The 21,710-nt window shown below is 61.2% G+C and overlaps 3 protein-coding genes across 11 annotated transcripts in view; 2 read left to right on the forward strand and 1 right to left on the reverse strand.

The window, feature by feature from the left end:
* ZFPM1 (zinc finger protein, FOG family member 1) overlaps positions 1-16,787 on the forward strand; it is a 36,441-nt gene extending 19,654 nt beyond the window's left edge. The window contains 10 exon segments of the mRNA XM_064671017.1: positions 9,288-9,421; positions 11,732-11,834; positions 12,546-12,755; positions 12,853-13,083; positions 13,323-13,418; positions 13,530-13,679; positions 14,104-15,980; positions 15,982-16,080; positions 16,082-16,141; positions 16,143-16,787. Coding sequence (XP_064527087.1) covers positions 9,288-9,421; positions 11,732-11,834; positions 12,546-12,755; positions 12,853-13,083; positions 13,323-13,418; positions 13,530-13,679; positions 14,104-15,980; positions 15,982-16,080; positions 16,082-16,141; positions 16,143-16,322 — 3,140 coding nt within the window. The 3' untranslated portion in view covers positions 16,323-16,787.
* A 1,086-nt stretch (positions 16,788-17,873) lies between these two features.
* CIDEC (cell death inducing DFFA like effector c) lies at positions 17,874-19,600 on the reverse strand. The gene is made up of 5 exons (XM_064671028.1): positions 19,347-19,600; positions 19,041-19,182; positions 18,797-18,946; positions 18,376-18,560; positions 17,874-18,274 (listed from the first exon to the last, which is right to left on the reverse strand). Exons 1-5 carry the CDS (start codon positions 19,394-19,396, stop codon positions 18,067-18,069), a joined length of 735 nt encoding a protein of 244 aa, XP_064527098.1. The 5' UTR covers positions 19,397-19,600; the 3' UTR covers positions 17,874-18,066.
* A 1,710-nt stretch (positions 19,601-21,310) lies between these two features.
* ZC3H18 (zinc finger CCCH-type containing 18) overlaps positions 21,311-21,710 on the forward strand; it is a 46,276-nt gene continuing 45,876 nt past the window's right edge. For 3 of the 9 annotated variants that reach the window (XM_064671019.1, XM_064671025.1, XM_064671020.1), the window contains exon 1: positions 21,312-21,440. The gene's annotated coding sequence lies outside the window, so the exon portion shown is untranslated. Of the gene's footprint in view, positions 21,441-21,710 lie in introns of all 9 variants that reach the window. The other 6 variants (XM_064671021.1, XM_064671022.1, XM_064671026.1 and 3 more) reach the window with 4 other exon arrangements.

A 21,710-nucleotide genomic window follows, 5' to 3' on the forward strand; every position in this document is an offset into this window, starting at 1 on the left:
CCTGCTCCTCCTTGGGGAGCTCCCGGCCGGGAGATGCCTTTAGATGTAGTTTTGGAGCCATATGTTGGGAAGGGGCAACCCCGATACAGGGCACTGATTGCCCTGTGGTGACGGATGCCACAGGAAGGTCTCAGTGTGTCCCCAGGGCAAACAGCCTCCGGTGTGGGCTGGGTGATGGAGGAGCCCTGGGAAGTGCCGGCTGCCAGCACACATGCTCCGGCAGCTGCCGAAATCCCCACGGCCCAGCATGGATCCCTGGCCCTGCTCCCCCTTCCCGCCCCATCCGAGGGGAAGCTCTCGCCGGCCCCACTGATATCCTGGCCCTTCCTGCATGCCGGGCAGGAAGGAGCTGCGAGGCCACCCCCGGCTCCTCCTTATCTGCTCCCCAGCCCTTTGCCCTCGGCACCGCAGTGCTCCTGGTATCCCGGTGCAGGGAGGGAGGGGGCTGTGACACCAACCCCATGGGTGCCCCCATTCCCAGGGGGATCACCAAACCACACAGCCCCACATCCCAATAGCACCACCAGCTACAGGCTCCCAAAAGGAACCACAACGCCTCGGCTGTGGCCCTGGTGCCTCCCTTCCCCCCTCCCCTCACCGAGTGGGTTATTTGCATTCTTTATGTAAAAGAGATTTTATTATCACCCTCTCCCAGCCCATCTCTATTCTGGTAATTGGAGTGGTATTAATTTCGGTGTGGCGGGGAGTTGATGGCGGTCCGGCGATGCCGCAGCGATAGGGTGTTCCTTTCGCACCAACCGCCGCGATAGCCCGTCTATCAGGAGCTCTGCAGGCTCTGCACTTATCAGGGATGGAGCTGGCGAAAAGGGAAACTCGGAGCAGCCTGAATTTTCTTTTTTATCTGGCAAGATCCGCCGTGTGTCAGCAATGGCAGCTGCGAAGATGCAACGTGCAGGGTGGGGGCCGGGGCTTCCTTTGTTCACCCTCCCGCCTTTCCCTGGTGATTTTTGGGGGGTCCCTGGGTCACCCCTGCTGTGGTTTGGTGGTCTGGGTCTCCCAAAGTGCTTTCCGTTGTGCTGGAGGGGATGTGGCATTCCAGGAACTCACCACGGGGCTCCTTGGCCCCACATGCCAGGAGTGAGAAGGAGGGGTTTGGTTTATCTTTGAAATGACCTTGTTCCCTGGAGGGGGCTGCAGCTCGCCCGGCCGATAGGCAAATTCCCAGGAGCTGGAGGCTCCAATCCTCAACTTGGGAGCCTTTACAGATGTGCCACCACTTCATCCAGGGTGCTGGGACACCCTGACTCAGTTCTGCTTCCCAACAGGATCCCAGGATGGAGCATGGACATCCTTTGTGCTCACTCTGTCCTCTAGTGGGACTGGAGACAGGATGTCTCTCCTCCCCAAATTCCCCCACACCATCCCAAATTCCCCCAAACCATTCCCCACAGCCCTGCCAGCCATGCCCCAGGTTTCCATCTTTCCTGCTCTTTTCTGTTTGTTCTGGAGCAGGGCCGGTAGCAGGAGCACCCACAGGCTCTGACTCCCATCCCGGGGCTGTCCCATCCCTACCCAGCCAACCTCACCAATTCCAGCCTGTTTTCCCAGGGCGATAAGATGAAAAGCTCCAACAAATTTCACATGAAGTTGGGGCAGGAATGGAACAGAGCAGAGCCTCCATGAGGGACAGGCTGCTCAACCACATTACAAGCCACTGGAGAATCCCCACTGGGAGCTGCTGGGAGGCTGCACCCCCTGGGAACTCTGGATGGCTCTTGCCTTTCTGCCAGGTGGGATGAAACTTTTTGCTTTTGTCCCTGTGGGAACACCATGGGCCTCTGATAGGGATGGGATGGAGGAGATGGGGCTTTTGCATTATATCCTCTGGCTGTGTCCCACCACCTTCCCAGGGGATTCCTCACCCCCTTCCCTACATCGGCTTCACTGTTTGGGCTCCACCTTGCTGAACCCCAACCTATGCTGCTGTCTTGCCTGTTTGGGCTTTATTTAATAATTAATTAATAATTATTAAATATTAATTTAATATTGACATTTACTCTGAGCAGTAATGATGGCTCTGGGTTAATTACAGTGCCCAGCAGAGGCACCTCTCCTCACCCCCCACCCTCTGTATGGGGTATCGGGAGGACACAGACCAACTCCTAGTTTTTTTGGTGCATCTAATTAAAACTCCAGACTCCTTTTTTTACCCCTTTCCCCCCACCTCCCCCTTCCCTTCTCCTCCCTGTCCCCTTCAGTTGTGTTTATCTGCGCCACGTCTCCTGCTTCAATAATCTCCAGCTGCCCAGAGTTTGTCTGGAAACCTCAAGGTTTATTATCGGGGTGAGCAGGGCACAATGAGGGGGGACAGCTCGTCCGGGCGGGGGACACGGCCCCAGCCACATCTGCCCCATCACTCCCCCTTCCCCTCCACCCTGGTATGTGTGGGTGGGAAAAATTATTCCAGCTATTCTGTTTTATCGCTGGGAGCTGAGCAGCAGATAGTTGTGTTTGTGGTAGATTGACGGGGGATGGGGGGAAGTTGGGATTCAGGGAATTAGCCCCCCAACCCTCCAAAATCAAGGGGTCCCCAGGACCCTGAAATCCCCCCCTGCCTGGCTTGTGTCCAGCAAAGCCATATGCCAAAGGCAGAGGGATGTTTGGCATCAGGATGAGAATGATCCCAGCAGTGGTGGTGGCACCTGTCCTGGATTTGGGACATGAAAGGGGACCTGTCCCTGCTGGGATCTGTTTCCACAAGTCCCTGCCCTCGCAGGGTCTGGGGTTGTTGTAGGGTGGAGGGGACAGTTTGAGGACACTGATGGGGTGCAGGGAGGCTCGGACTTGTCTGGGGACATTGCGCAGTGGAAGGATGATCAGACTAGTTTGGGGACACTGCTGGGGTAGAGGGATGCTCAGTCTGTTTTGGGAATACTGGTAGTGTGGGGGATACTCAGGCTGTTTTGGGGACACTGACAATGTTGGAGAAATCCAGACCAGCCTTTCCCAGAGCCCAACAGGGACATCCCTGTGCCAAGCAGTGCCAGAGGCTGTTGAGAGGTACAGGCAGTGTCCCCCTCTCTGTCCCCATCCTCCTTTGCATTTTCCCTTGGGAAGGAGAAAAATATCTTGCACTCTTGTGGTGAGAGCCCTGAGGGAGATGCTGCCAGACTTGTGGTGATTGACAGCTGTCAGTCACTCACTGCCTTGCTGCTCTGCCCTGGGTGGATCTGAAGTCTGGTGGGTTTTGGGGCTTGGGCCCCCCCTCCTCTATCTGGGTACCCCCGGGGGTCCTCCCTTGCCCCCACAGGCACTTGGGGCTGTGACAGTGACCCCCCCCCGTGGTCTCCTCCCCTTTTCCGGAGGGGATATCAACCCTCTGCATCGGCTCCAGGGGCCCCTTCACTCCCCTTCCTCCCTCTCTTGGCTTCCTGCCCCCCCGTGCCAACCCGACCCGCTGCCTGGCACCAGCCTGGGCAGGGCTGGGTGGTCCCAGGACAGAGCAGGGACAGTGGGTCCCTGGCACAGGGATCCTGCCACCCTGGCAGCCCCAGGGAAGCCGGGAAGTTTTCCACCTTCCCATCTGTCCTGAATGCTTTCTGGTGTTTTTTCCCAGTGTTTATTTCTGTCACCCGCCCTGTGGGCACGAGTCCCATTTATTTCCTGGGATGGGGACTCCCTTGTGATGAGGACCCCTGGGGGGACAGGGACCACCTTGGGATGGCAGAACCCAGCAGTTTGACACCCCTTGGGATGTGGTCTAGGAGTGGGTACAGAGCAGGGGCAGATGGGCCCTGGCACAGGGGTCACACCACCAGGTGACCATCAGGAGGGAAGCCAGGAAGTTTCCCTCCTTCTCATCTTCCCTGAGCTTTTTCTAATCTTATTCCCAGTGTTTATGGGAACCTGCAGGCACAGGTCCCTTTTGTTTCCTGGGATGGGGACCTCCTTGTCATGAGAACTCCTGGGGATGGGGGCCACTTTGGGATGGGGACTCCCTGGGGACAAGGACCCCTTGGGATGGGGACCCTCTGGAGACAGGGACACCCTTAGAGCTCCATCCCAACAAGGCACAGCAACACCCCAAACGCAAACGTCCCAGGGAGGCTTATCAGGCCGCATCCTGCTGGGGCAGGGCAGCCTGGGATATGTGGGACACGAGGAAGGGCAATCCTGGGCAACACGTGGCACAGCCAGTGCCTGCCCCACTGCCAGCGCCTGCCAGCTGTGCCCCACAGGTGGTGAGTGGGTGCCAGGCCCTTTTGGAGTGCAGTACCTCCTGGATCCCCCTGCCCCCTTGGCAGCCCCTCCAGGTGCCAGGAGGTGCCTGCTCCATGCCGGGGTAGGTCACGGCTCCTCCATTATCCGGGGGCAGGGTTCAGCCCGATAACGAGTCGCTTTTGTACTCGGGAAAAAAAAAAATCAATACATTGCAAGCGATGGGCAGGAGTGATAAAGGCAGAAATCCCCCCTCAGCTCCCGCCCCACTGGGGCAGTGGGGTGTCCCCTGCCTCCCAAATTGAGGGACAGAGCCCAGCTCTCCCACAGTTATCCCTTCTCCTGTCCATGGCAGCTCGGCCAGAGCAAGCCCAGGCTGAGCCCAAGCAAGCACAGCCCAGCAAGGCTCGATTTAAACCCTCCTCACTCCTTTGTCGTCCCCAAGGCTGCCCTGATTACTCGAGCACCCAGGATGGCAAAGCCGGGATAATCTCCTTAGCCCCTTTGGAGAGATTTCCCTTTGTGAGCGGAGGTGAAGAGTGGAGATGCTGCGTGTTCACAGCTTAAGACTCTTCCCAATCGGCTCCCTCCATCTTATCGGAGCGGTGCCATCACATCATTTCACTAGTTGAGTTGTCAGGATTTATTCCTTCCGCCGCGCACTCGCCGCTTCTAAAAACAGCAGCTGGGGCACGCGGCGGGGACGGGCCAGGGCTGCCAGGGGGAACTGGGGCTTCTCTGGCTTGACTTTCCCTGGACTAGAGCGGGAGAGCCCTGGGAGGTTGGGTACCCATGGATGGATGGATCCATCCCACTGCCGGGAGCAGCACAGAGCCAGGCCAGCTCCTGCAGCCGCCTGCATTTGCTCCTGGATGCTCTAGAGATGCAGCCACATCCATGCACCTACTTTTGCTTTCCTTGGGGGAGTGAGCAGGAAGGAAGCACAGAAGGGGCCCACACAAACCTACTCGTCCCATCCCATCCTGTCCCCTCCCATCCCAGCCCAAGCTGCTCCCACATCCCTTTGCCCCAACTGCATCCATAGGACTTGAATCATATCCAGACAAACTGCTCTGTGTCTTGGCAGGGCATGGGCTGAGAGGTCCATCCAGCCATCCATTCATCCATCCTTCCCAATTCTCCCTTCCATCTTCCCTCTTCCCTGGGTGTTCCCATGCCATGGGACATCCTGTGCTGGGATGAGAGCAGACACCACCAGTCCGTCCTCATTTTCCCAGTCTCTCCATCACCAGGGCTCATGTGGGGACCATTCCCAGTGCATGGTCCCCCAGGGCTGGCACCAGGCACTGTATTTAATCAGAGCAACATGGCTGATACTGGGATGTGATCCCGTGACGCCCCCATAGCAGTATTTATCCTGATAGTATCCAGGCAGCTGCAAACACTGCAGGGACCTCCGAGTCCAGATTCCAACAAGGGGCAGAGCAGTTTGTTCAGATGTGATTCAAATCGCGTGGATGCAGCTGGGGCAAAGGATGCAGGAACTGATTGGGATGGCATGACATGGCATGAGTGGGTTTGTCTAGGCCTTGCTCCTGCAAGGAAAGTAAATCTGGGTACTTGGATGTGGCTGCATCTCCAGAGCATCCAGGAGCAAACATGGGTGGCTGCAGGAGCTGGCCTGGCTCCGTGCTGCTCCCGGCACTGCAATTAATTTCCCTGGCCGTAGGAAAGCTGTGGGTCACCTTGCATAGGGGCTCTTGCCATTCATCTCCATCACACCCCATGTCAGGGCGATGCCTCACAGCTTCCTTCCTCCCATGTGCCCACCCAGAACCCTCAAGATCCACAGGGAAGTGAGTGCCAGCCATGCTCAGCCATTGATCGCAGGTGCATGGCCATGGTGTGATGACAGGATTAATCTTTGCTCCCTGGCCAAGCTCAGCCTATTCCTTTGGAATCTCTGATGGGGAGATAAGCTGAGGCACAGTCAGGCAGCCCCAGGGGCAGGGAGCAGCCCCGCACCCAGTGTTTCGGCAGCGATTGGAGCACCGGGGTCTGTGTCACACCAGGCAGGTGCACCTGGCTCACCGGGGGCTTTTCCCCCCTTCCTTCCTTCCTTCTTTCCTTCCTGCTGCTTTTCTTTTCAGCGTAAAGCAAACAGGCAGGTCCCTGCCCAATTTGGTTAATGATCTGGGAGATAAACCCTCCTCCAGTGATAACCGGGCACCGCCTGCCTGGGACCGATGGCCAGGTGAGATACCTGGGGGGGTGTTCACGTGCTGGGGGATCCCACAGAGAGCTGGAGCCCATGGACTTTGCTCCCACACTCTCCAGGACAACCCCCCAGGCTGGCACCGGCTCTTCCCAACCTCCCAGCATGCAGGTAGGGGGATGTGGCTGAATCCAGGGAGCAGAAGGGTGGGATTGCTTCCTGCTGCCTGGTGGTTCTCATGTGAGGACACAGCCCACTGGCTTTGGGCCTTGTCCCAAGTGTGGACAGTGTGGACACACAGCATATCCAGGCCTCCCAGTCCCTCTCAGCATCATTTTCCCTGTTCTCACACAACAATGCTGTGTGCTTAGTTTGAAAAATCACCTTTTCCCTCCTCTTTTTTGGTGCTGTGTCAATGTGGGAGTGAGTATGGCAGTGGCTCTGCCTGCCCTGCATCCCTGGCATGCCCCCTGCCCCACATTCCCAGTATCCTCCCACCCTGCATTCCCAGTGTCCCCCTGCCCGTGCCCCCATCAGCTCCACCTCGGGATAGGGAGGAGGAGGAGGGATGAGGCATTTGAGGAGCCGATGGGATTTATTCCCTGGCACAAACAGACCCTGAGAAGGGGCAGCAGCTGCCTCCTGGGTGCATCAGGTACCACAGGGGCTGTGATTGGGCACAGGGACACCCACCCGAATGAAGAACCCCTGAGCACCACTGGCTGGGTTCAGCATTGCTGACTGGGGTTCCACCACCCCATTTTTGGGTGGATTGAGGCACTGGCTGGGGTTCCAGCACCCCATTTTTGGGTGGCTCGAGGCACTGGGCAGTGTTGTGGCCGTGGGGTGCTGGCAGGAGCGGGGCTGGCTCTGGCAGCACTATTTTTGTCCCCCTGTCTGGAACGGTTTTCTCTTTATCAGCGCCTGCGTGTTTTCTCTGCTGGGGATTGATACACAGAAGATGAAGTGCTCTGACATGGGAAGTGTCAGGCGAATGCTCTTATCTCGGAGACATGGTCTCCTGACCCAAACGCCGCTGATTACCAGTGAGACGGGGGGAAGGGGGGGCAAAAAGGGGGGGCACGGACAGGGGGAGGTGGCGGTTGGGCTCCGTTCCCCAAAAGCAGCTGGGATACTCGGGGTGACAAAGCCAGGGGGGAGCCACCACTCTTGGGGCTCTCCTGGGGGCTTGGGCCTTTGCTGTCACCTCCTCAGAGCTGGGATGAGGGAGGAGGGTGGGAAGCATGGGGATGCTGAGGCTGGAGTGAGTCCAACACCAGCACATCAGGAGTCAGATGGGAGAGCAGTGGAAATGTGGAGCAACGTGCACCACGTGACGGTCTGACTGCCCTGCTCAGCCCTGAGGACACTGTGATGGTCACTGCTCCCTGCCTAACCCCAGGTCCTTTGTGGGGACGATCAGCTGGATGAGGGGCTGCTGCTGCCCTTTCTCAGGGTCGATTTGTGCCAGGGAGTAAATCCCATCAGCTCCTCAAAGGCCTCATCCCTCCTCCTCCTCCTCCCTATCCTGAGATGGAGCTGATGGGAGAATGGGGAGGGGGGATGCTGGGGATACAGAGTGGGAGGATGCTGGGAATGTGGGCCAGGGGGATGCCAGAGGTGCAGGGTGGGAGGATGCCAGGAATGCAGGGCAGGCAGAGCCAGTGCCATGCTCACTCTCGAAACTATTTTGCAGGGATGAAATCCCAGCTAGAAGAGCTGAGATCCCCACAACCAGGGTGGCTTCTGGAGCTTTTCTGGCTCCAGGCCAGCTCTGAGGGCTCCCAGATTGAGGACTGTGGGAATAGGAAGACAGGCATTAGGAATGCCCCAGCAGGGCAGAGGGGCCATGGCGGAGCCCATCCCTCCCTTCACCAGCACGTGCTGGAGGCTGCAGCACAGAGGTGGAGGGTGCACATGCCAAGCACAGGGACCAGCCTGGTGACCCCAAACCCCTGGGGGACCTTCAACACCTTCACAGACCTGGGGGGCAATGGGTTTTGCCAACAGGCACTGGCTGCTCCCCTGGGATGCACTCGGAGCTGTGTCCCCAGCGACCCAGTTGGGTGTATGGAGGGGACCCAGGGGTGACAGTGGGAGCTGGGTGATCACAGGTATCACCACCCAGCACTTCCAGTCACTCACCTCACCTCACCCCAGCACCGGGAGGATCCAGATGTCAGCCCTGCTAATAAACACATCAGATTTCAATCTCCGCAGCCATGGGATCGCTTTATCCTCCCTGTGCTCTCGGCTCCGAAAGCAATTTTGCCTTCAGAAAGAGCAGCCTCCTCCCCACCCACGGGACTTGGGCACAGGCTGCCTCCACCTCGGTGCCCCTGGGGCTTTAGGGGGGCTCTTTGTCCTGGTGTGGCAATGGGGGGACTCCACTGCTTTCCTGGGGTGGTAGAAGCATTCCCAGCCACAGATGGGTGCCCTGGGTTGGGTTTGTCACGCTGTCCTCAGGGAGCAGCTTGTTTTTGGGGCACAGCAGACGCAGCGAGGGGCAGCCAGCGCTCATCCATCTGGATATTGGTTACCTGCCATCTTATCTGCGCTCCCAAAGACAAAGGCACAGTTAAAACATTTTAGAACAGCCTTCATAGCATATTAACATGTTATCTAACCCATTAAACCAGAGGCTTATCAGATAATCAAAGCCATTAAGCCCTGAAGCTGCTGCGACTTTGGGTGTGGGGATGGGAAATGCTCCTTCCGCTCCACCGCCGGCCCTGCCCGGACCCCCCGTGCCGTGCCGGGACCCCCCGGCAAGCGGATGGATCCCACCACCCACCACGGACACGCAGCTCTGGGACACCCACCAGCAGCTCTTGGCCCCAACTGGATGGCCACCTCCCCAGGGATCTGGGGGTGCTGCAGGTTGGGGAGTTTTGGGGGGCGTCATGCTGATGCTGTGCCTGTTTCCCTGCAGATGAGCTGGATCTGGAGGTGCAGGATGGGGAGAGACGAGTGCGAACCCGCAGGAGTCTTCCCGAAGGCTTCTCCTGGGGACCCTTCCAGGGCAGCATCCACAGCGAGCCGGCATCACCGGGGCATGGGGACACGGTAAGAAGCCACCCCTACGGGGATGGTGGCAGGGGAAGTCCCAAACAAACAAATTGTTTGGGAATAGCAGTCCATTTGGGATGGATTTTCCCTACCCAGGCTCCTCACTCCCTGAGAATCTCCTGGTTTGGGTGCCCAGGAGGTTTCCCTCCCATACACTGAGGTGAGAGTGTTCCCTTGGGCAGCAGGTCAGGGTGCTGGCTGTCCCCTCTACATAGCTACAGGTTTGCTTGGTTATTTGTGGATAGTCATGGGATCTGCATTTCCCACCCCAAATTTGCTCCCTGGGGACTCTGATTGTGCCTGGAAAGCACCAGCAGCAGTGGTGAAGGGGCAGGAAAGGGGGCACCAAGGTGGCACCAAGGGGCTGGTGGCTGTTAGTGGCTGTTGGTGCCATCACTGGGGTGAGCAGCAGAGGAGGGGGGGTGTATCTATGAATGTGCACATGGGTGTGTTTCAGGCTCTGGATCCTCATATCCCGGCCACAGCCTTCCCTCCACATCCCCCCCGAGCCACACACAGGCAGCTCAAGCCCGGGATCCTCGAGGCCTGGCTCCATCCCCACCTCTTCCTCCTCCTCCTCCTCTCTCCCTCGCTCTTCTTTTCTTTTCCTTTTCTTTTTTTTTAGCTCAGGCCCGTTTATCTTTGCTGAATTAAATCCTTGATTAACCCTTATCTGCCCAGTTTGGCTCCCTATCTCCCGGTTGGCGCCGTGTGTCCAGACACCCGGTACAGGATGATTGATTTCTCAAAGATATGCGCGGCTTTTTTCTGATACTTCATTTATTGTCTAAATATTTTTGCTCCCATTTCAGCAGCTCCCTTATCGAGCCCGGCTGATGATTCCCAGCCCTGCTCTCCTCTGCCACTCGCCTCCCTCCCTATCTCTGCTCAGGGAAGGGAGGAAGGAATCGCAGCCCCGTCCCTGATACGGGCTGTCGCCCTCAGGTCCCTTCGTCTTTGTTGCTGGCGGCGGGGTGGGCGTGCAGGGGGTCCCCCCCAAATCCTGCCCAGCTCTGTTCCTCATCTCCGTGTGGGAGATTATCCCACCCTGGGCTTTTAGTGGGAGCTGGGAACACTGGATCGCTTTAATGCATCTGTGCCATCGTGTGTGCCTATGGCTTTGCTAATGGAGGAAAAGGAGAAGGAGGAAGAGGAGGAGGAGGAAGATCCCTGCCTGCCCCCAGCTGGTCCCACAGGGGTCCCCCAAAACATCAGTGTTCAGGAGGGTGTGGAAACCCACTGAGAGCCAGCCTGGGGGTGCCAAGGAATTGTGGAGCCCCCCTGGGGCTGTCCCCCAACTCCATCCCTGCCCCATGTCCCCCCCAGCCACCCAGCCCGGGGTGCAGTGAGGGCACAGGGCCGTGCCCATGCGCCATCCCGGCGGATGCGGAGCAGATAGGGTTTCTGATGGTTATCAGCCGGTGTGGAGCGGAGACACCGACCTCTTTGTTCCAGGGAGAACAAGGAAAGGCTTGACGCAGGGGCTGAGGCCGCTGAGGGGAGCTGGGGTGGGCACCCTGGGGTGCTGGGAGCACTTTGGGGTGCTGGGAGCTCCCTTGGGGTGCTGGGAGCACCTCGGGGTGCTGCAGGACTCCTGGGCACTGCAGGGACCTCCCTCCATCAGGGGGTACCCACAGCTTCCCCCATGCACAGAGCAAAACTCCAAAGGGACCGTCCCCTCCCTCTTCCACTACGGTCCCCAAGGGTGATCAGCAGCACCCATCCCTGTGTCCCATGTGCCCATCCCAATGTCTCCAGCCCCCATGGGCCAGGTGGGTTCCCCCAGCACTGTGGGCCATACACATGCGTGTGCAAGTGCCTCACACACGTGTGCAAATGCCTCACACGTGTGTTGAGGGGGTTTATCACACTGCTGGCACTCGGCTCCTGGCAGTGATAAGGCCCCAACCGGCTGCTACTGTCAGACTGAGTTGGAGGGGTTGGAAATATTGGGATGGATAATTAGATTTCATATCGTTACTGCAGCAGCCATCGGAGGATCAGAGAGATTAATTTCCCCCCCCCTTATGCTCATTAATATTCATTAGAATGCAGGGAGGCAGAGCTGGGCAGGGGCTGAGCAGGGAGTGCTGTGGCCACCCCTGGCAGCCCCTCAGCGTGACCTCGGCCTGTTTTGGGGAGTGCTGTGACCAGCCCCGTCAGCCCCTCCCCCTGACCCCAGCCTGGCACCCCCTCACCGTGACCCTGGCCCGTTTCAGGGAGCGCTGTGACCCCCCTGGCAGCCCCTCACTGTGACCCTGTCATGTTGTGAGGAGCGGTGCTGACCCCCTGTCCCTGCCCTGGCAGAGCCCACCTGTGACGCTTGTGCTGGGGGACGAGAGCTGCTGGCTGTCCCGTCTGCCCCTCGTGCCCGGAGAGCCTGATGCCAACGCCGTCATCTACAGGAAGGGTCGGTACCACTGTCTGTGGGGGTTCAGAGGGAAAGTGTCCCCATCCATGCCCCCAGTCCCAGTGTCTGCTCTCCATGTCCTCCCGTTGGTTGTCCCTGGGCTTGTCCCTGTCCCAGCCTCTCTGGCTGTCTGATGCCAAGAGGGTTGGGGAGAGTCCCAGCAGGGATGGGTGCAGGGATAGCACAGGTGTAAGGATGGGTATAAAGATGGGTACAAGGATAGCACAGGCATGGGTGTAAGGGTAGACTGAGGGATGGATATAGGGATGAGTGCAAGAATGGTGTAAGGATGGATGCAGGGATTGGCACAGGGATGGAAACAGGGAGAGACATAGGGGTGGGTGCAAGGATGGATGTAAGGCTGGACACAGGATGGGCACAAGGATTGGCACAGGGATGAGTGCAGAGATGGTTGTAAAGATGGGCACAGGTATGGGTGTAAGGGTGAACTCGGGGATTGGCACGGGAATGGGCGCATGGATATGTGCAGGGATTGGCAGAAGCCAGAGCTGCGGCTCGGGACAGGCACGGCCGTGCAGGGCTCAGACACGGGCAGACACTGCCATCTCCAGGCCGTGGCTGGGAGGAAACACCGGGCACTGCCGGGACAGCAGGGACAAGGCAGGACAGAGGGGACAGGGTGTCCCAGAGCCACGCGGGCAGCAGGACGGGGTCCAGGGATCCACGCTGACCACTGTCCCCCCATTCCAGATGAAGCTCTGTGGTGCCGGACCACACGCGCGCTGCGGGAGAACGAGCATGTGAGCGCCTTCGTGGTGGCAGAGCCACCGGCTGTCCCCAACCACGGGGTGAAGGCAGAGCCCAGCGAATCCCCGTACCCGGCAGCACTGCACTCGGACATCCAGCTGCTGCCACAGCAGGCCGGCATGGCCGCCATCCTGGCCACCGCCGTGGTCAACAGTGAGTCCTGGGGACATGTGGAAGGGACATGGCCCTGCCAGGGCTCCCAAACCCATAATACAAGTGATGCATGTCCCTTGTCCCTTCCCTTTTGCAGAGGACGTGTTCCCGTGCAAGGACTGCGGGATCTGGTACCGGAGCGAGCGCAACCTCCAAGCCCACCTGATGTACTACTGTGCCAGCCGACAGAGCGCCAGCGCTGGCTCACCAGCCGTGGATGAGAAGCCCAAGGAGACGTATCCCAACGAGCGTGTCTGCCCCTTCCCCCAGTGCAAGAAGAGCTGCCCCAGTGCCAGTTCCCTGGAGATCCACATGCGGAGCCACAGCGGTATGGCATGGCATGGCACAGCACGGCACCTCTCGTCTGGGTGGAGGGGCAGGGAGGCTGTGGGGCAGCAGCACTGTGACCAGTTTGATGAGGTTCTCCCCCCCTTTTGGGTCACTGGTTTGGGGCAGCTCACTTTTACATCTTCCACCATCTCAGCCCTGTAAAGATGGAGGGATTTGGCCCTGTGGGGTGTCCCTGTGGTCCCCATCGCCCTTCCTGAGCGTTCGTGTGTCCCGCAGGAGAGCGGCCATTCGTCTGCCTGATCTGCCTGTCCGCCTTCACTACCAAAGCCAACTGTGAGCGGCACCTGAAGGTGCACACAGACACCTTGAATGGTGAGTGTTCCCATGGGAACACCCCTGTCCCTTCTGGCACAGCCTGGGGATGGGTACTGGCTCTTCCTGCCCTGCCAGGTACCCGCTCAGCCCATGCCGTGTTCCCAACAGGTGTTTGCCACAGCTGCGGCTTCATCTCCACCACGAGGGACATCCTGTACAGCCACCTGGTCACCAACCACATGATCTGCCAGCCGGGCTCCAAGGGCGAGGTGTTCTCCCCTGGATCAGCCCTTCCTGCTGCCAAACCCGTAGCTCCTGGTGAGTGCTGGGGCTGCGGCCACAGGGCACTTGGGATGGCATTGGCACTGAGGCCTTGTACCCAACAGGCTCTGGTGGCAGAGAGGGAGGTGGGAATGGGGCAGTGTCCCTGTGTTGGGAATGGGGAACAGGGTGAGCATCCCTGTACTAGGGGTGTTGGTAACAGGGGCAGGGCAGCATCCCTATGCTGGGATGTTGGGAAAGGAGCAGTGTCTCTGCGTGAGAAATATTGGGAATGGGAAATGGGGCAGAATCCCTATGCCAGGGGTGCTGGGAATCAGGGACAGAACAGCATCTCTATGTAGGGGGTGTCAGTAATAGGGGATGGAGCAGCATCCCTGTGCCAGGGGTATGGGTAACAGAGGTCAGGGCAGCATCCCTGTGCCAGGATGTCAGTGACACTGGTGCCTCTGTCCCCTGGCAGGGCTGAGCCAGCCGAACAACGCGTCCCTGCGGAAGTGCAGCCTGCCAGCGTTCCTGCCCGAGGGGCTGCCGGCGCTGCCCCAGCACATGGTGCTGCCCGGCCCCCCACCCGGCCCCCCACCTGGCCCTGACGCCACACTACCCCCAGCACCACCTTCCTCGCCCCCTGATGCCAGGGCTGGCAAGCTCTCACCACCAGCCCAGCCACAGAATGGGGAAGGGCCTTCATCAGCATCATCCTCCTCTTCCTCCTCCTCCACCTCCAGCGAGACTATCCGCATCAAGGAGGAGCCTGCCAGCAGCCCAGTGAGCGAGGTGGAGGCACCGAAAAGCGGGGAGGGGGCTGGCAGCCCCGACGCGGGCTCCCGGACCTCGTCCCCCCGCAGCCTGCCCTCAGCCAAGGTCAAGTCAGAGCTCACCAGCCCCACGCCAGGCTCCAGCCCGGTGCCCAGTGAGCCAGGGACAGGCACAGCTGGCGGCACCGTCTTCCTCCCCCAGTACGTGTTCGGCCACGAAGCCGCAGTGGTGCCGCAGGCATCGGAAATCCTGGCGAAGATGTCAGAGCTGGTGCACAACCGGCTGAAGCAGGGCCACGGGGGCACGGTGCCACCCACCATCTACACAGGCACGCCGGTGCCCAAGGGTGCCACTTGCTTTGAGTGCGAGATCACTTTCAACAACATCAACAACTACTACGTGCACAAGCGCCTATACTGCTCCAGCCGGCACCTGGCCGAGGACAGCCCCCCCGGGGCACGCAAGCTCAAAGCACCCCCTGGGGCGCCCAAGGGTCCTCCTGCCCCGGGGACACTGCTGTCCCCTCCGGTGGGCAATGGGCAGGGGACACCAGCAGGGGATGGGGACACCGGCCCCGATGCCACACCACTGACCACTGTGCCGGAGGTGAAGGCAGAAGAGGGGAGTGGCAAAGCAGGGTCCCCCGAGGCAGAGGGGGGATCTGGGCGATGCAGCGAGGACAGCCAGAGCCCCGGCAGCTCGGCGGGGGACGAGGGGGACGAAGACCCCAGCAAGACGTTGTGTGAGGCCTGTAACATCCGCTTCAGCCGCCACGAGACCTATGTGGTGCACAAGCGCTTCTACTGTGCCTCCCGCCATGACCCCCCCCTGCGCCGCCCCGCCGCCCCCAAAGTGCCCTTCCTGCCGCAGCCCCTGCGCACCCGCAAGCGCCGCAAGCTCTATGAGATCCACGGGGCCGCTCACCGACCTGCCGAGCCCCCACCGGCCCCCGACCCACCGCCAGCCCCCAACCCAGCCGGTGCTGCTCCCTCGCCTCATGCCAGCCCCGATGCCGAGGGTCCCATTGACCTGAGCAAGAAGCCACGGTGGCAGAGTGAACCAGCACCGGCTCCGGCACCGCTGCTGCCCTTGGCTGACTACCACGAGTGCACTGCCTGCCGCATCAGCTTCAACAGCCTCAACACCTACCTGGTGCACAAGAAGTACCAGTGCCCGGCCACCCCGCTGCAGCCCCGCACCCTCGAGCACCTCCAGAAGATGAAGGGGGCCATGCCCACCCCCCTCAAGGGGCGGCACAGCCCCGGCAGCCCCAATGAGGGGGACCCTGAAGGTGTGCAGGTGAGGGCAGCCCCGGCGGGCAGCCCCAGCATCCCCTATGCCGGGGCGGACTCACTGCAGCGTCACCCCAAGAGTCCCCTGCCACCCCTGGGGGCGAAGGGACCTCTTGCTGCCTGTCCCTACTGTCCCCTCAACGGGGCCATCAAGGGCGACCTCCTCGAGCACTTCCGTAACGCCCACGGGCTCTTCGTGGCCAAGCCGGCGTCGGCCGGGCAGGGGGTCCCCGACGCCCTGGCCCCTGGTGCCAGCAGGACACCAGAGCCCCCTCTGCCCACGACGTCACCCCCCTCACCCGCCTGCCCCCCGCCTCCGCCGGGACAGCTGCAGTGCCAAGGAGAGCCAGGATGGCGGCGGCAGCCCCCGGCCCCCCGCGTCCCCCCGGCCCCCCCCCCTCGCCCGGAGCCCCCGAGGCACTGCGGGAAGCTGCCCGCAAGCCCCCCACGCCCCCCCGCCTACACGGACAGGGGGGTGCAGACCCCCCCGGCCAAGGCTGTGCCTGGCCCTGTGCCCAACGGCAACCACAGGTACTGTCGCCTCTGCAACATCAAGTTCAGCAGCCTCTCCACCTTCATCGCACACAAGAAATATTACTGCTCCTCCCACGCTGCCGAGCACGTCAAGTAACCCCCCCATGCCCCCTGCCATTGCTCGGGGGGCTGCAGGGGCTGGGGGACAGGGGACCGGTGCCTGACACCCCTCCCTTGCAGGGGTTGATGGCGGGGAGAGGACCCCCAGGAGGCTCTTCTGGGGCAGCTTCAGCATCTGGAGCCCCAAACTTCACCCCGGCTCAGGGGTCTGAGAACCCTGTGGTGGGGAGCATGGTGCTGAGGGGGGTCAGCCCCCACCTCTGCCCCGAAACTGAGGCAGGGGGAAAGTACACAGCCTTGCCCTGGGGGCTGTGGGGAGGCTTTGCCCCCAGGTAGACACTACAGGGTTGAGATGGGGGGTATGGCATGTCCAGACCCTGGAAAACATGGAGATGCCCCCACTGCAGAGCGGACCCTGCACAGAGACAGCACTGGGGGTGAGGATGGAGCTGCCCTGGGAACCGTGTGTATAAGTGTGTACAGAAATAAATATGTCTAATAAGCACCTGTGTGAGGGTGGGGGACACTGTGGGGGCTGGCATGGCCACTGTCACCCTGTGGGGACAGGGAATGGGGACAGTGGCAATAGCAGGGCAGGGCATGATGTCCCCACACTGTCCTTGGCACCCCTTGGTGGCACCTACATCACCCCAGGGGGGTCACACATCTATGCCGTGGGGCAATGCAGCCACCCCCAGACTGGGTGCAGCTGGTGCTGGCTGCAGGCTGATGGCTCATTAATTATCAGGCTAATTAAGCTCCCACAGCCACAGGTGGGGCTCAGGTCTCCTCCCACACCAGCAGTTCCTGCACTGGAGCTCCAGACCCCTGCGGTGGATGCCCAGGTGAGCGTGGCCCAGGTCATGAGTTCCCTGCAGTGTGTCATGGGGCACAATGTCCCTAAGGACCCCCAGAGCACGGCTTCTCACTTCCCCACAGCTCCCAGTAAGCACAGGCGGGCAGTGGGTTGTTCGCCCTCATCCTGCCCTGTCTGGCAGGGATTGTGCTTTAGGGACCTCTCTGGGCTCCCCATCCCCTCTCAGGGACAATCCCCGAGAGCCAGGTCGATGGAACCCAGTGCCCCCAGCTCTGTTTGTTTCCCAGTTGGTATCCCTGGAGCTGCTGGACGTGGCCAGGGCAGCACCATTGCCTGGGGTTGTGCAAAGCTGGTGGGTTACAGCAGCTTTCCCTGCACAGGGCTGCCAAGGGGGCTGAGGACCCAAGAGACTGGAACACCCCCTCCAGGACAGGGGCAGTGTCCCTCTGTGCCAATCCTGGACAGCTTGAAGGAACAGGGACACCTTTCATCCCTTCAAATGGAGCAAGAACAGGCTTGGTGCCAGCTGCCACAGGCCCATCCCCTTCTTGTGGTTGTCTGCAATGCTGGAGGGGTCTCGGCTCTGTGCCAGGAGGTGGGAGCCAGCCTCTGGGTGCCAGGGAGGAGGGCAAAGGCAGCAGCTCCCTTGGGAAGTGTTTGCAACAGTTCCCCTCCTCACATGCTCTTACAGCAGCACCCCTGAGTGCCAAGTAGTGCAAGGGGCTGAGTGTCTTGTGTGTCCCCCCCAGCAAAGATGACACAAGATGCAGCTGAATTCAGGAAAACTTTATTTTAATAAATATATTTACAGAGCAGCAGCTATTCCAGAGCAGATCTGGCCCCGCTCAGTCAGCGGAATGCAAGGAGACATTGTGGTGGGCACCGCCTCAGGCATTGACCTAGCGGGGCGTGGGATCCCCAAAGATTGGGGGGTACAGAGGATGGGGGACAGGACACCCAGCCCTCACTGCAGCATCTTCCTGCGGGGCAGAGCTGAGAGGCTGGAGGGCAGGGCTGGGAGGCTGCGGGGCAGGAGGTTGGGCAGTGCCAGGCTATTCTCCTCTTCCTTCTGCTCCTCAGTGGCATCCAGGAGCTGCTGCATGTAGCAGGAGGTGCCAAGCAGGGCATGGCCCGTGGCCTGCATGGTGAACAGTGTCCAGCGCAGAGCTTCCCTGGGCAGGGAGAAAGGGGGTGAGCGTCCCTCCTGGCATTCCACGGAGCAGGGTGGGCAGTGTCCCCACTCCCAGAGCCATCCCAGCCCCACAGCACTCACTTCATGAGGCGCCGGGCGCCGTAGCACTGCAGGTCGTAGGACACGCTGTAGGTGCCATAGAGGGTGGCTTTGACGTTGAGGCAGCCTGGGTCCCTCGGGTGGGTCTTGTACAAGTCAAAGGTGACACAGGCAACATCGATCTTCCGAGGGGGCTTGCGGGACAGGCCCAGCTGGTAGCCAGGAGTCTGGGGAGATCAGGGCCATGGTCACTCAGTGTTACACCACCCTCCCAGTCCCACCTCCCCACCGATTACAGCATGGAATAGACAGACTCAGCTGGGGGCCAGGAGTCTGGGGACAGCAGGTCACACCCAGTGGCACCCCACCCTGCCAGTCCCACCTCACCCAGCATCCCACCTGATCCCAGCATGGGATAGACAGGACAAACTAGCCTCCTGCTCTCCCTCTCAGGTCCACTCACCTTGGGGGCATCCCAGCTCTGCCCCTTGCTCAGGGCCATCAGCACCGTGCCCTCCTCCAGTGTCCGGAAGAACGACTCAGTCTCCACCACAGTTCCATCCTCATCCAGCACCAGCGAGATGGGACCCGGCATGGCCAGGGCACTCTGAGCCTGCAGGGGGCCTGGGAGTGAGCAGGGCTAGGGGCAGCCAGCCCACCTCCCACCTGGGACAGACAGACCCTGGACAGACAGACCCCCAGCTCACCTGCTTGACCAGCTCAGCAAGGCTCGGGGCCATGATACCCTTGCGCAGGCTCCGGTCCCAGTTGCACACACGGAAAGGCCGGGGCCGTGGGGCTGGGCTTGCCAGGAGCTGCTGGGTCATGGAGGCACTTGCTGAGACACATCTGGGGAGGGATACAGGGATTGGGGTGTCCTGAGTCCCACCACTGTCTCCTGGCACCCCAGGACTCAGTGGGGAGCAGCACATCTCTTGGGGAGTAAAGGGGTGCCAAAGCAGGGAGGGCTCCAGTGTCCCCAGTCCTGGGAGCAGTGGCTCCATAGCACTTACCTGGAGACGGGGGCAGCCAGGCGCTGGCTCAGGGATTTGGCATAATCCATCTTTGCCAAGAGCACGGAGCAGCCTGTGGGGAGGAAGAATTCAGCCCTGGGCAAGGGTGGTCCTATCCACTCCAGGAGACCTCTTCCCACCAACACCTCTCACTCCTCTCTGCTCCAGAAGAGCTTCCTAGTGGCACTTCCTGTGCTTAGCTCTGGTCCCGCTGCCTTTACAGGGGCTGTTCCTGCCCTTTGGCCGGCGGTGCCCGCCCGGCCAGAGTCCCCTGCCAGCACAGCTCTTGCGCAAAGGGACACACGGGGCCCTGAGTCAGCACTGGAGCAAAGGTGAGACACCAGCACTGGGATGTGTTTACGCCCCAGGGTCTTCAGCAGGGACAGCCAGGGCATTGGGAGTCAGAGACACCCCTGTGAGCACTCCCAACCCTGCGGATCGAGAGATGTATCCAGCCAGGAGCCTGCTGGGGGGCTCCAGCCAGGGCCCTCATAAGGAGGTCCAATGGACCTGGATTATCCCCATCCCCATCCCCATCCCCATCCCATCCCCATCCCCATCCCCATCCCCATCCCCATCCCCATCCCCATCCCATCCCCATCCCCATCCCCATCCCCATCCCATCCCCATCCCCATCCCCATCCCATCCCCATCCCCATCCCCATCCCATCCCCATCCCCATCCCCATCCCCATCCCCATCCCCATCCCATCCCCATCCCCATCCCCATCCCCATCCCCATCCCCATCCCCATCCCTCACCTGCAGCACACACCCAACACCTCTCTACCTTGGATCACCCCTATCTCTCCCACCTCACCTTATATACCTGTCACAGACACTCCTCCCACCCGGCCACTCCCCTCCTGCCTCAGCCAATCCCCTCTGGGCGCCCTCAGGGGCCAATGTGTCACTGCTGGGGTGGTGGGCGGTGAGAGGAATCTGAACTGGTGCCCCTGTGAGCCTCCTCCCAGGGCCCCCACCGAGCCCCTCCCGGTGTCCCCAATGAGCTCCCTCCCAGTACACACGTTCACGTGGGCACAGTGCGTGTGCATCCATGTTCATACATGTCCCTGCACATGCCTGTCCCCCGGTACACCTGTGTTCTACCCATGTGCATCCCCTCCAGATGTGCAGGGGTGTATGCACAGATGTGGGGGTGTGTGCACCCACGAACATCCGTACAGCCGCGTGTGCCCCCCCGTGTGCACGTGTGTGTGCACCCATGCACCTCTCTGCCCCTCCATGTGCACGCGTGTGTGCCCATGAACGTTTGCACACACACACCTGCACGTGGACGTGCACTCACACACGTATGTGCACATGCGTGTGCCTCTCTCCCTATGTGAACATGCGTGTTTGCACCCATGTACATCTGTACATGTACGTGTGTGCACGTGTGTGCACCCAGGCACCTTTCTGTCCCTCCTCGTGCTTGTGTGCCCATGCACAGCTGTGCACATGTATGTGCACCTCCTGCACGCCCGTGCACACGCGTGTGCCCCCTCCCCGCGTGCACGAGTGCGCACCCACGCACACCCCGTGTGTGCACCCATAAGCATCTATGCCCCTCCAAGTGCATCTGTGTGCACCCACGAACGTCCGCGCACCCGTGTGTGCACGTGTGTGCGTGTGCGCGCATGCCTGCACGCCTGTACAGCCACATGTGTGCATCCCTCCTCTGTGCACGTGTGCGCGCTCGCGAGCACCTGAATAGCCGCCTCTGCCCCTCGCTCCCTGCGCGCGCTCACGCACATCTCTGCCCCTCCGAGAGCCCGCGTGCGCGCCCCCGCACGTCCGTGCGCGCCCCCTGCGTCCGCCCCCGACCTTGCCGTGCGCGGCCCCTTTAAGGCGCGGCCCCCGTAAAGTCGCGCGCGCGCGCCTTCCCCCCTTCCCCTCCCGCCTTCCCCCCCCAACCGGCGCCGGGCCCGTCGCGCACGGATGACGTCACGCCATGGCCGCCCTGCGCCGCCGCGAGTAGAGGCCGCTCCGCCGCCCGCCCCGCGCCGCCCCCCGTGCCCCGCCGGCCCCGTGGTCCCCGCACCGCCCCCGCCAGGCCCCGCTCCGCACACGGACCCCCCGGACCCCACCCGCCGGTGAGACCTCGCCCGCGCCGCCGCGGCCTAGCGCCGGGCACGGGGGGGCGGGCCTGGACACCGCGGGGGGGGCGCGGGGCGGGGGCGGCCCCGGCGGGGCGGAGGGGTGAGAGGGGGCGACCACGGAAGGGGACCGGGGTGGGGGGCGTCCCTGGAGAAAGGGGGTCTGGGAGGGGCGGGGGGAGTCCGGAGGGAATTTGGGGGGGAGGGGTGACCAGTGGATCCCTCTCGTTCCTTTGGGATGGTGAATGGGAAGGGGCGCCCCCCGCT

This window comes from Pseudopipra pipra, chromosome 14 (genome assembly GCF_036250125.1).
Source record: "Pseudopipra pipra isolate bDixPip1 chromosome 14, bDixPip1.hap1, whole genome shotgun sequence".
Taxonomy (NCBI): domain Eukaryota; kingdom Metazoa; phylum Chordata; class Aves; order Passeriformes; family Pipridae; genus Pseudopipra; species Pseudopipra pipra.